The 14,616-nt window shown below is 27.4% G+C and overlaps 2 protein-coding genes across 19 annotated transcripts in view; one reads left to right on the top strand and one right to left on the bottom strand.

Annotated features, from left to right (window-relative positions):
- The window catches only part of Nadsyn (NAD synthetase), a 443,475-nt gene that overhangs the window by 314,068 nt on the left and 114,791 nt on the right, over positions 1 to 14,616 (top strand). The gene's annotated exons all lie outside the window — the stretch shown is intronic.
- Positions 1 to 14,616, bottom strand: part of Nna1 (Nna1 carboxypeptidase) — a 411,438-nt gene that overhangs the window by 307,028 nt on the left and 89,794 nt on the right. For 6 of the 16 annotated variants that reach the window (XM_073976455.1, XM_073976466.1, XM_073976460.1 and 3 more), the window contains exon 1: positions 5,162 to 6,293. The exons of the other annotated variants lie outside the window; for them this stretch is intronic. In XM_073976455.1, coding sequence (XP_073832556.1) covers positions 5,162 to 5,180 — 19 coding nt within the window. In that variant the 5' untranslated portion in view covers positions 5,181 to 6,293. Of the gene's footprint in view, positions 1 to 5,161; positions 6,294 to 14,616 lie in introns of those variants that run through there. 16 annotated transcript variants of the gene reach the window in all.

Raw genomic sequence — 14,616 nt, 5'->3', positions numbered from 1 at the left:
TTACAGACACTCTGCTGACTAAGATTTTGTTTTTACTTTTTTGTTGTTGTAAATATTCACTCAGTTATTCAGTGTCAAGTGCAAGAAATTTTGAGGGTTAGATTTTAAAAAAATTGTTGCTAAAAACCTGATCTCATATTTGTTTAATTGTTAAATAAATTCGTAATAAAACTAAACAAAGTTTATTTTTTATTGATAGCGGAGGGTTTAAATTAAATTAATATAACATGTTTGGGGCCTGAAGTTACATAGTTATAAAGCAAAAAATTTTCAAAAATTATTATTTATACCCTATACCACAATGTGGAAAAGGGTATTATAAGTTTGTTTTGGTAAAAATTCATGTAACACCACGAAATATTCGTCGGAGACCCCCAATGTGGTATACCATTCTTCATATCTCGACGAGATAAAGCGATTTTGAGATGTGTGTCCGTCCGTCCGTCCGTCCGTCTGTTCATTATAAATTGTAAACACGCTCCAGGCCGCAATTATGGACCGATCGTCACGAAATTTTGTATGGAGGTCGGGTTCAGATCAGAATAGATCCCTATTCTTATTGGTGATGATCGTGAAATATTTAGCGGGTGAAATGGACCAAAAACATAATATTTATCCAATTTTGTAGCGGTTATGTAGGTCTCAATAATAGTCCGATAAACGCGTAATTTTAAATAAGGTAAGAGTATATCACAAAGGAGAAGCTTGCAATTTGAGATGGCCATCGGATAATATTTAGAGGGTTAAATGGACCAAAACTTTTGTGTGAAAATTGTGAAAAATTTTAATATACAACTTATATCTTAATTCCTGGAAGTGACATTCCGGACAAGTGAGATATACTTGAAACTGGAACGCTTGACCTTTCAATTCATGCCAATTATGTTGGTGTGCATGTTCAGATAACAGAGTTACAGCCTAATATATTCCGTTATTTGTTTGTAGTGTAATAATAAACTCGCTAGAAGTCGCAATTGTACATCAATAGTCACGAAATTTTGCACCGGGTAAGAGTATAGGTCGAAAAAGATGCCTACAATTTTGAATGATGATCTGATATTCTTTAGCAGGTGAAATGGACCATTACTTTTGTATGAAAAATATAAAAATTTTATTTTTGGTCGATATTTTAATTCCTTGAGGACATATGGTAAATTTTAAATTTCTTTTGCAATTCCATTGGAATAAATGTTAAAAATTTTTTTGCGAGCACATCTGCAATTTTTGGAACATGGATTAAGAAAAAAGTCATGGTTTTAAATCTGTTCGCGTTCACAAAATTGGATGCTGCGCTCCAAAGTTATCGGGGGTTTTATTCCCTTATAAAGAACAAATATTTAAAAATTCCATTTTTGCTGTAATAAGAAAATGTATATATAAAGCGTTAACAGCATTTAATATCTTTCCGTAGATGCCTAAATAGTTACAAAATGTATTTCTATTTTCGCGGAAAATCAAGAAATACTGAAAAAATTTTGGAGTAAATAAAATTTATTCTAATTTAGTGTCCAAATAAAACTCGAAAAAAATAAATTAAAAATACGTACAGATTCTAGGCAACGCGTAGAAAAATATGAGACCAACATTTTAATGATAGGGTTTATAACTGCCATATTACAGCAACAACAAAAGACCAAAACTTATTGTTGGAAAATTATTTCAAAAATATATTTTTTTGTTTAATACGAAAAATAGAAAAAACATTTTTGGGAGTTATTCTACTATTTCGCTAAATTTCGATGCAAGGATTGACGGACTTCGCTGAAACTTTTTCACGGAAAATGCGATGACAAACCCGAAAGTGTATTTGCTTACTTTGATAAACATCAGAATTATGAAATAGAAAGTAATATTGAAATTACAACCAAAGAAAAAATCATAAAAGTTAAAAAACATATAACTCGCTAATTCGTTAAAATCAGTTAAGGCGCATGCACTTTTCAGATACAGCGAGTGCATCTCTATCAATATGTAGCGATTTTTCCACTTTTCATTCAGCGGCCAAAGTGTGCTGTCAGCTGCATCTTACTGTTCAAAAAACCATTATGTGGGTAAAAATTGCGCGATGTACATAAGATTATAAGGCGCATCCGATTTCAGTGACCGCCTATAAAAAATACGTCATTATACCAAATTTTAAACAAATTCGTCAAGAACCGCGGATGTGCTACCAAATTCTATTTTATACGAAATGCGAATATTACTCCAGAATCTCGGTAATTTATGCCACACGGTTTTGGAAAATAATATAACCGCATATAAAGGATTCCATTTATGTAAAAATAGCCAAAGAAAATCGCGGTTCAATGCGCGGAATCATCAAAATGTAATTTTGCAGAATTTCCTACTTTCAAGGTATCTATATCCGCCGTTTTAGTGGATGGATTTGAACGCGGAAGGGTTCATTAGATCCGGCGCGTAAAAAAACTAAAATCACGCGGGGTTCAAGCGTACCTGAGTCACAGTTGTAAATTTTGAAGCCAAAAAATAGGTTTTTAAAGAAAATTTACGCACCAAAATTTCGACTTTGGACTCTTATTACTAGGGAGCTGTATGAAGCACACTCATGAGATATACATCAAACGACGTGAAATTACGAGTTCTACAATCCAATAAATAGTTTGGGTAATTATCTGGTTGCGCCCTCCAATTATAAGAAAAATTCAAAAAACCCAGATTTCAAAACTTCAAAATGTCAGCATCGATTTTAGGGGGATGCAGTGTATATATCGAAAAGTCATGCATTAGAACCATGTTGCCCAAGGGGCATTCTTCAATTCTTTCTTTGAGCTCAGGTCTGAATTTTCCGTGGTTTAACCAGAAATCAAGAAAGAACACAAAAAAACTTGTAAACTTCAACACATTTTTACCCATTGTTTAATATTACCACCAACACAGCTTCCACATAAATTATTTGTTATGTTACATTTTATGCGACCCCGGCTAAAACACTTCTATTCATATAAATATATTCATATTGTATAAAATATATTGACAGTTCGCGACTTATTAAATGATGAACCTCAACTTCAACGATTGTAAAACATTTTTGAATATTACCATATATGTTTCGCAAAGTAGCCTACATATGGAAAAAAACTACTGACCTTTCCTCTGATGTAAATTGCAATAAAGTGTTTGCTAGATAACGGGCCTACTGCCTAATATATATTGGGTTCTGTGTAGAGAACCACATTTTTATACCATGCTACATATTGTCTCTCTAATAGTTTATGTAACATCACGAAATATTCGTCCTAGACCCCTTATTTGGTATGCCAAAATTCATATCTCGACGAGATAAAGCGATTTAGCGGTGTGTGTCCGTCCATTAAAAATTGTAAACAAGCTTAAGGCCGCAATTATGGACCGATTGTAACAAATTTTTTAAGGAGATTGTGTTCGGGCCAGAATAGAAATGATTAGTTTTTGGTGATGATCGTGAAATGTTCAGGGGATGAAATGGACCAAAAACAAAATTTTAACTAATTTTGTAGCGGCTCTGTAGGTCAAAATAATAACCCGCAAAATTTTAAACAAAGTTTGAGTTTATGATGAAGAAGAAGCGTACAAACCAACGTGAAGATCAGATAATACTTAGCGGGTTAAATGGACTGAAACTTTTGTGTGAAATTGGTAAAAATTTCAATAACGTAGCGGTTAAACAATGGAAGTAGTAGTACTACATAAGTGGGTTTTATTACATTTTAGTTTGTGTGAACTAAATTTTCCTTTCCTGCTACAAAAATGTCTTAATCATGCAAGATAACTTTTTGGTTTTGGTCATAAGTATTATACATTACATCTCTGATATTTGATAATTAAATTTTCACAATCATTGAAAAGAAGTTCCGTGGAGAGCGATTGTCCAGGGATAGTGGTATAGGGTATCCCATGGTCGGCTCCGTCCGACTATAGACTTTTCTCACTTGTTCTTGTATGTTTTTAGAGCAATATACTTTTGTTGGATGGAGCGTAACTACAAAGGTCCACCGAGGTTCGGTCCAGTTATTTTTTTAATAATTAAATTGCACTCCCTAGATTCCGAATAACCAAAATTAAGCTGCAAATAGCTGCAAATCTTGCTGATAAATGGTCTTGAAAAATAGCTTAAATTCTCAAAATACCCAAAATCTGTCGGTACGGTTATATGGGAGCTATATCAAAATGTAGACCTATGTTCGCAATTTTTGGTGGAGAATTTTTGTGTCCACTGGGAACCACAAATACCAAATTACACCTAATTACACCTAATGTAGCTTTAAATCCCCAAACTACTGAAAGTCGGGAGGTACCTTAAAAGGGGCCTATACCCAAACGTGGACCTATGTCCACAATTTTTGGTGGAAAGGTTTAGTGATCACTAGGAACCCTAAGTACCAAATTACAACTAATTTGGAAGGCAAAGGTGGCTTAAATCCTCAAAATATCGAATATTAGGAGGTATGGGGGTATACCAAAATATTTGCCTATGTTGTTCATATTTAGTTCATAATTACCCACAGACACAGATTGAGTTTGTGCAAAATTTCAGAAATATATCTTCATTCGTTTCCAAGTTATTATTTTCGCGCCGCTAGATCAATGGTTTCGACCACTGTGCGCCCTAATGATATTCTTTAGAGTTTATTGTTAATATAGCCATCATGTCGTATACGTATTATTTGATAAACTATTTTTCATGCGCAACACTGGACACCATTTCCATCTGACAATGTGACAATTTGCGAATAATCTTATCTATTATTTTTTAGCCACTGATTGCTAGAATTGAAATTTGCATTTTTGTCATAATTTGAAAACAACACTGAAAGCTTTTAAATATTTACTGTTTACATTTGTTACTAATGTTTGTTTATTTATATATTTATTTTAACTTTTCAACAGTCATGACACCACACTCTACACAGATTTCCAAACAAATCAAAATATATTGTTTACACAATTTAACGAACAAGATTCGCAATAATTGATCTTGAGATACCAGCCAAGATGGCAAAAAAACTATATGGCGCTCTAAACATTGGAACGGATTATGCACAAAAAAATTAACGAGAATTTCAAATTTCAGCTGTTTTTATTAAACATTAAACAAAGAAATATGTATGTTTCATTAGTTTGAAATGATTATAGTCTAAAAAATTGAAATACTTTTTTTTACCTTTTTGATTGTCCTTCATTTAGGACCGACAAACACTTGGCCACAAATTCAAAACTGAAAATTTAGTTTTGAATTTTATAGATTGTATTGAGAAAAGCAAAATAAATTGTTGCACTTTATTTTAATAATTTTCTTTCAACACCATAAACTTTGAATTTTCTACTTTCAATATTTTTGTTTTCCAAACAAAAGGCACTCAAAATTATTTAATGAGATTTATAATAAACATTCCAACAAACACACAATTTTTAATATTTTTTTTCTTATCAAATTTCCAGATTTTTCTTCAAAGAATAATCAAATTTGCCAAAATATTTTCTCTTTATAATAAATTTGTATTTTTCTCAACAGAATTTGTTGTCAACTAGCACGCAAATTTCACAATACTACCCGTTTGTTTGGGTACAATCACTACAAACTACTTTTAAACGTTTACGCCGTTATTTTCAAAACCGTTTATCCATATGACGTACAATAACTACGCGTTTCCGAGAAAAGATATCCCAAAAAATACGCCAACTGTGTTTGATGCGCGTAATTCCGATATGCGATGATTTGCGTTTGTGTCTTTGGTGTATTCGAATGACTACTATTTTGGCGACGACTTTGCTGTTGCTCGTTTTGTTGATAACTGAAATCAGCGCGAAAATGTCTTTTTCATTATTTTTGCTTTGAACTTCTACAGCAGCAGCTGGTTTGCTGGTGCTTCTTCTTGTCTACTTTTTCCGTTTGTCCTTCTTTATCGGCGTCATCGCCTTTTCGTCTTTGCCTTCTTCTTCTTCTTTTGTTTTTCTCATCCTTCACCTCCTTGTTGTGTTGTCATCTTGTCTCCTCTATAATCTACATTTATTCATTTCTATTCTATATTGCACCAAAAAATACTTGTAGTATTTTCTTTGAATGTGAATAGGAGTGGGAGATGATGAGATTGGCATGGGTGAGTGAGTGCCTGTGAGAGACAATAGTAATGCTATTTTGTCTGCTCCTTTTTCTTTTCTTCCAAAAGCTTTTCTTTTCTCATTTCTCATATGTATTTGTTGTATTTTGTTTTCAATTGTGTAGGGAATAAATCCATGAATGTTTTGCTTGTCTGCCTTCTGTGTTTAGGTGAGCGTTGTACATATTTTGCCACAATAAGCCACAGTTGTCATTTGTTGAATAATAACAAATGAGCTTTCGTTTAGTGGGTGCTTTCACTAAGTTTTTTTTTTTTTTTTTGCGTGGATATTACGAGGGTATTTTATAAATGCCGCTGTATTAAGGGTAATCCCCAATATAAAATATAATAATAATATTAAATATTAAATATTAAATATTAAATATTAAATATTAAATATTAAATATTAAATATTAAATATTAAATATTAAATATTAAATATTAAATATTAAATATTAAATATTAAATATTAAATATTAAATATTAAATATTAAATATTAAATATTAAATATTAAATATTAAATATTAAATATTAAATATTAAATATTAAATATTAAATATTAAATATTAAATATTAAATATTAAATATTAAATATTAAATATTAAATATTAAATATTAAATATTAAATATTAAATATTAAATATTAAATATTAAATATTAAATATTAAATATTAAATATTAAATATTAAATATTAAATATTAAATATTAAATATTAAATATTAAATATTAAATATTAAATATTAAATATTAAATATTAAATATTAAATATTAAATATTAAATATTAAATATTAAATATTAAATATTAAATATTAAATATTAAATATTAAATATTAAATATTAAATATTAAATATTAAATATTAAATATTAAATATTAAATATTAAATATTAAATATTAAATATTAAATATTAAATATTAAATATTAAATATTAAATATTAAATATTAAATATTAAATATTAAATATTAAATATTAAATATTAAATATTAAATATTAAATATTAAATATTAAATATTAAATATTAAATATTAAATATTAAATATTAAATATTAAATATTAAATATTAAATATTAAATATTAAATATTAAATATTAAATATTAAATATTAAATATTAAATATTAAATATTAAATATTAAATATTAAATATTAAATATTAAATATTAAATATTAAATATTAAATATTAAATATTAAATATTAAATATTAAATATTAAATATTAAATATTAAATATTAAATATTAAATATTAAATATTAAATATTAAATATTAAATATTAAATATTAAATATTAAATATTAAATATTAAATATTAAATATTAAATATTAAATATTAAATATTAAATATTAAATATTAAATATTAAATATTAAATATTAAATATTAAATATTAAATATTAAATATTAAATATTAAATATTAAATATTAAATATTAAATATTAAATATTAAATATTAAATATTAAATATTAAATATTAAATCAGTCGTCGACTAGCTCTCGTTGTGAACAGTTCATTCGACCGCATTATTGTTACAAAGTTCTATTCATTTAACGTTGTTTTTTTTTTCTCTCGATTAGTGCTCCCATAAATCGCAACTTATACTTTTATTTGCAGTGTGCCAGAAAAAAAAAACATAAATAAAGTTTTTTAAACAAATTGTGCATTATGCCCCCTGGGCCCCCAAATTTAGGGGACAATCAATTTGCCATTTTGGCAGAGAGTCCCCAAAGAAAAAGAAAAAAACCTAATAGAGGAATAACTTATGAATTCCCCTCCCTCCCCAATAAATCTACACCGAACCCAAGGTACGTAGTTGTATCATCTGTGGATCAACAAAAACCGTTGTCAGAGTTCTCTTGCTTTGCAATACAAAAAGCATTCGATCTCATTTCCAAAGAAATAATCTCTATTTCTCCATTGAGAGATGGTAGTTTGTTGTTGTTAGTCAATGACAAAGCTACTGCAGACAAAATTCTAAAAACAAAAGAACTGTATGGTGTATGTAAAATAACAGCAAAACTCCACGAGCAACTCAATTTTACGAGAGGAACTATTTACGCTCCCTATCTAAATAATATCCCAGAGAAAGAGATAATAAGTGAGCTCTCCGACAAGGGAGTTGTTGATGTATATAAATATGAAAAAACAGTAGATGGCAAAAAAATTAAAACCGGAGTAATTCTTGTAACTTTTGATATGTATAATCTACCAGAGAAGTTACAAATAGCTTATCACACAACAATAGTTAGAGAACACTATCCAAACCCAATGAGATGTAAACAATGTCAATTGTTGGGTCATACAATGAAACGCTGTAATAACCCACCTACATGCGTAAATTGTAATTTACCCCCTCATTCCCCTACTGATTGCATCAGAACATATTGTGCAAATTGCAGTGAAGCACATGCGGCTTCATCAAATTTATGCACTAAATATAAACAACAAAAAGAGATTCTAAAAATCAAAACAAAAAATAAATGTTCTATGAAACAGGCAATTCGCCTATACCAAAACCAACCTCTAAATACCATTGGCTCTAAAAGTTTCGCGGCTACTGTATCTTCTCAAGAAACAACAGATCAAGAAACAAACAAATCTTCTTCGGACATACAAAAATGTACAAAACAACAAAACACTATTATTCCAAAATCACCATCGAAAGAACCATTAAATAAAAACACAACAACCCTCCCTCCAACAACCGCTAACTCATCTCTTATTTCCAACAACACCTCTTCCTCATCCGCAGTCAAAACTAAAACAACAACAACAAGCTCCAATACTACACTAAGAAGAACAAACTCCAAAACAAATATTAACAACTCATCTCTTACTACTAAAAATTCTATTGCTAGTACTAGCAAAACTACAACAACAAAACAAAAATCAAATGAACTACCATCAACATCATCTCACCTCTCATCTAAAGAGAAACAAGTATCTCTTGAAAATGATACTCTCTCTCGTCGGATATCTAATACAGATATCCCTAAAACATCACAATCTATGGATTATTTGTCTGATAATTAATAAATGATAATTAATCATGGCCTCCCTCCATGGTATGTTGCCCCACATATGTTGTTGTCGCTATCCGTATACAGTTTGTATTCAGATGGTGACGACGGCTATGTGGGGGGACAAACCGTGGAGGGAGGCAATTATCAGATAAATAATACCAACCAACATATCAAACACACATTTTTTCCTTTTAATACCATTATGGTGTTAAAAATTTTACAATGGAATATCAGAGGATACATAAACAATTATTCTAATTTACAGCTATTACTTGCTGATACTGATCCAGATATTGTGTGTTTACAAGAAACTAAGTGCAAGCAAACTCAAACTCCTCATACACCAAAACGTTATACAGGATACTTCTTTAACAGACATAACTCTGCTAAAGAAGGAGTTGCCATACTTTTGAAGAAAAATATACCACACGATATTGTACAATGCACTACAACACTTTGCTCAGTTGCTGTCAAAATCAACTTAGCAACTAGCTTCACACTTGTATCCCTTTATATTCCCCCCAACGAAAACATAACTGTGTCCCATCTTGACACCCTAACCAACATATCGTCCTCTGTCATAGTTCTTGGAGACTTAAACGCCTGGAGTAATCTCTGGGGTTCCTCCAAGTCTAATAAAAGAGGTCATATAATCGAAACATTTGTCAACAATTCAAACTTGTCCATTTTAAATGACGGTTCTCCAACACATCTTAGCACCCACAATACGTTAACGCACATAGATGTTGCAATGGCATCTATATCGTTATTTCCAAAATGTTTCTGGCACACAGTAGATAACCTGTATAATAGCGATCATTTTCCCGCTTTAACAACGTTAAATATAAATGTTAATAATAAAGTCACTTTTCGATCTAAATATATCACCGAAAAAGCCGATTGGGATAAATTCCATAACAATATATCATTAGTAGAATCCAATTATCCTGTTTCTAAAGACATTAATAAGGAATCTGCCCAAATCAGGAAAATTATTCGAAAGTCAGCAAACAATAGCATTCCTCAAACGAGAAATGTAGTAAGAAGTAAAAATGTACCCTGGTGGAACAAAGAAATACAAAAATTGAGAAATGAAAAACAAGCGGCGTGGAAATTATTACGCCGAAATATAACTAGGGATAATCTTTTAGATTACAAAAAGAAAAATTCCATTTTCAATAAAGCTAAAAAGATAGCTAAGGCAGAAGCATTTCAACGTTTTACGTCTTCTATTTGTCCATCCTCTACGTCTTCACTTTTATGGCGCCAAATAAGGCTACTTACCGGTAATTGGCAACCCAACCAAATCCAAAGTATTGAGGTAAATGGTAACACAACATCCAATTCGGATATCATATGTTCTACTTTTGCCGAACATTGGTCATCTAACTCGAGCGACTCAAATTTTTCAACAGAATTTTGTAACAATAAAGACCAGTTGCTACTTTCCGCAATCACTCCAACAAATCCTTCTCCTAAAGCAAAGTGTCTAGACGACAATCTAACACTTCAAGAATTATACTACAGCCTGAAAACTTCTAAAGGCAAAACCCCTGGTTTGGATAAAATATCTTATCCCATGATTAAGAACACTCCTCATTCCTTTCACATCCGCCTCTTGGATCACTACAATGATATATACTCCTCCGGAGTAATTCCACAATTCTTCAAATCTGCTTCTGTGTTACCCATTCCTAAACCGAATAAACCAAAAAACCAAATCGATTCATACAGACCTATATCTTTATTGCCATGTTTGGCCAAAATTTTAGAAAAAATTATATCGAAACGGTTATTGTGGTTCATTAAGAAACACAATCTTATATCTAACAATCAAGTTGGATTTCAACCTGGTCTTAGCACAGTTGATGCCCTATTATTTATAGACCATATTATACGTAAAAATCAATCAACAAGAAGACATACCTCTATTCTTTCAATTGATTTTATAAAGGCATTCGATAAAATTGGAATACACATTGTGCTTCAAAAACTTTTAGAGTGGCAAATAGGACCAAAAATGTTCAATTTTATAAAATCCTTTTTAACAAATAGAAAATTTTCGGTGTCAGTAAATAATGTACAATCTCAAACAGTTTCTCTGTATAATGGTATCCCTCAAGGATCTCCTTTATCAGTCACACTGTTTGTAATTGCTTTTGACGATCTCAGTAAAATATTATCACAAAACAAAAAAATTGTTCATTGTATTTATGCAGATGATCTGTATATCATAGCAAAAACTCAAAACAATACTGAAACCAGCCACGAGCTTTCGAAAACTTTAGAAGAAATTGACAACTGGTCCATCAAATCAGGATCCACAATATCATATGAAAAAACAGTTCATCTGCATATTTGCAATAAAAGAAATTGTAACCCCATCGATATATCTTATAACAACCATTTCATTTCAAACACAAATGTCTGTAAGATATTAGGATTATATATAGATAATAAATATAATTTTAAGTCACATTGTGAATATATAAAAAAAAGCCTACAAAGTAGGCTCAATATTGTTAAATACTTATCATCTAAAAAAAGCCATGTACATTCAAACACACTATTGAAAGTTGTTAACTCTATAATACTATCTAAGATTGATTATGGTCTAATTTTTTATATAAGAGCACCTAAATCTGCTATATCACCCATTGAAAGTATATTCCATAATGCAGTAAGATCTAGTCTTCGTGCCTTCAGAACAACACCCATCGCAAATTTGATGGCTGAAGCTGGATTTGACAAACTCCACCTGCACGCGTACAAGTTGAAAGCTCGTCTTACGCACAAAGTAATATGTTCTCAACCTGGTATTTTGACGTATGAGTTATCTCTACTGAGAAAAAGGAAAATGGAGCTAAAACAAAATTCAACTCTGAGCCAGATTTTTAAAATCGCAAAACAGTTGAACTTGTCGCCTTACAAAAATCCGTGCCAAACACATCCACCGTGGGCTTTGGATATGAAAAACTTTGAAAACTCCTTAACAAACTTCCCTAAAAACTGTACTAATCCAACGGTTTATGTGACCTTATCAAGAGACATCTTTGAAATATACAAAGGAACAGGCTGGGAAATACTGTATACAGATGGATCTAAATCTGAGTTTAGCACCGCTTTTGCAGTCGTGAATGAAGACGGTGCAATCAAATCCACTGGGCTTCTTCCACAATATAGTTCAATATTCGATGCTGAAGCCATAGCTGTTCTAAAATCCATCGAGATATGCAAGATACGCCAAACTAAGACGCTTATTTGTACAGATAGCAGATCGGTATTTTCTTCATGCAAAAATGGCTGGAACAAAAACGAAATTGTTACTTCAATACAACAAGATATGATAAAATTGAAATCAAAAGTTAAACTTATGTGGATTCCGAGCCATGTTGGTATAAGTGGAAACGAAAAAGCAGATATAGCCGCCAAATCTGTCCAACAACAATTTCCAACATATACATTCATACCATCCACAAAACAGAATGTAATAAAAGCTGCAAACAATCTTACAAATAAGGAAGCAGAAAGAATTTGGGCAGAATACAATCATACATATAAAAACATTAATCCAGACAAAAAGCCATTAATATTACCTACAAACACAAACATATATCAAAATAAATGTTATACCCGGCTAAGGCTTTCACACTGTTATCTAACTCATTCTTATATTCTCAAAAAGGAATCCCAACCAATATGTGATTACTGCAAGCGCTGTAATTTATCCGCCCATCATTTAGTCCTTGATTGCCCGGCACTTCAAAATTTAAGAGCGAAATTTTTCTCTTCAACGAGCCCATTGAATATGCTAAAAATTGCCTCTCCTGAAAACATCACCAACATCTACAACTTTTTAAAATACCTTAACATACATCATAAAATCTAATTAAGATTATCTATTAATTACATCTTATATTTTTTCAACCTAAATTAGTTATATTGAAGCCGATAGCCTGTGTTGCTAGTGCTTTGTTAGTATAATTTTATTATAATTTGTTATTATAATAAATATTTTAAATAAAAAAATAAAATAAATATTAAATATTAAATATTAAATATTAAATATTAAATATTAAATATTAAATATTAAATATTAAATATTAAATATTAAATATTAAATATTAAATATTAAATATTAAATATTAAATATTAAATATTAAATATTAAATATTAAATATTAAATATTAAATATTAAATATTAAATATTAAATATTAAATATTAAATATTAAATATTAAATATTAAATATTAAATATTAAATATTAAATATTAAATATTAAATATTAAATATTAAATATTAAATATTAAATATTAAATATTAAATATTAAATATTAAATATTAAATATTAAATATTAAATATTAAATATTAAATATTAAATATTAAATATTAAATATTAAATATTAAATATTAAATATTAAATATTAAATATTAAATATTAAATATTAAATATTAAATATTAAATATTAAATATTAAATATTAAATATTAAATATTAAATATTAAATATTAAATATTAAATATTAAATATTAAATATTAAATATTAAATATTAAATATTAAATATTAAATATTAAATATTAAATATTAAATATTAAATATTAAATATTAAATATTAAATATTAAATATTAAATATTAAATATTAAATATTAAATATTAAATATTAAATATTAAATATTAAATATTAAATATTAAATATTAAATATTAAATATTAAATATTAAATATTAAATATTAAATATTAAATATTAAATATTAAATATTAAATATTAAATATTAAATATTAAATATTAAATATTAAATATTAAATATTAAATATTAAATATTAAATATTAAATATTAAATATTAAATATTAAATATTAAATATTAAATATTAAATATTAAATATTAAATATTAAATATTAAATATTAAATATTAAATATTAAATATTAAATATTAAATATTAAATATTAAATATTAAATATTAAATATTAAATATTAAATATTAAATATTAAATATTAAATATTAAATATTAAATATTAAATATTAAATATTAAATATTAAATATTAAATATTAAATATTAAATATTAAATATTAAATATTAAATATTAAATATTAAATATTAAATATTAAATATTAAATATTAAATATTAAATATTAAATATTAAATATTAAATATTAAATATTAAATATTAAATATTAAATATTAAATATTAAATATTAAATATTAAATATTAAATATTAAATATTAAATATTAAATATTAAATATTAAATATTAAATATTAAATATTAAATATTAAATATTAAATATTAAATATTAAATATTAAATATTAAATATTAAATATTAAATATTAAATATTAAATATTAAATATTAAATATTAAATATTAAATATTAAATAATAAATATTAAATATTAAATATTAAATATTAAATATTAAATATTAAATATTAAATATTAAATATTAAATATTAAATATTAAATATTAAATATTAAATATTAAATATTAAATATT

Source organism: Musca autumnalis, unplaced genomic scaffold, assembly GCF_047663935.1.
Source record: "Musca autumnalis isolate F117 unplaced genomic scaffold, ASM4766393v1 scaffold_3, whole genome shotgun sequence".
Taxonomy (NCBI): Eukaryota; Metazoa; Arthropoda; class Insecta; order Diptera; family Muscidae; genus Musca; species Musca autumnalis.
The sequence above is the reverse complement of the archived record's forward strand: the minus strand, read 5'-3'. Positions and strand labels throughout refer to the sequence as shown.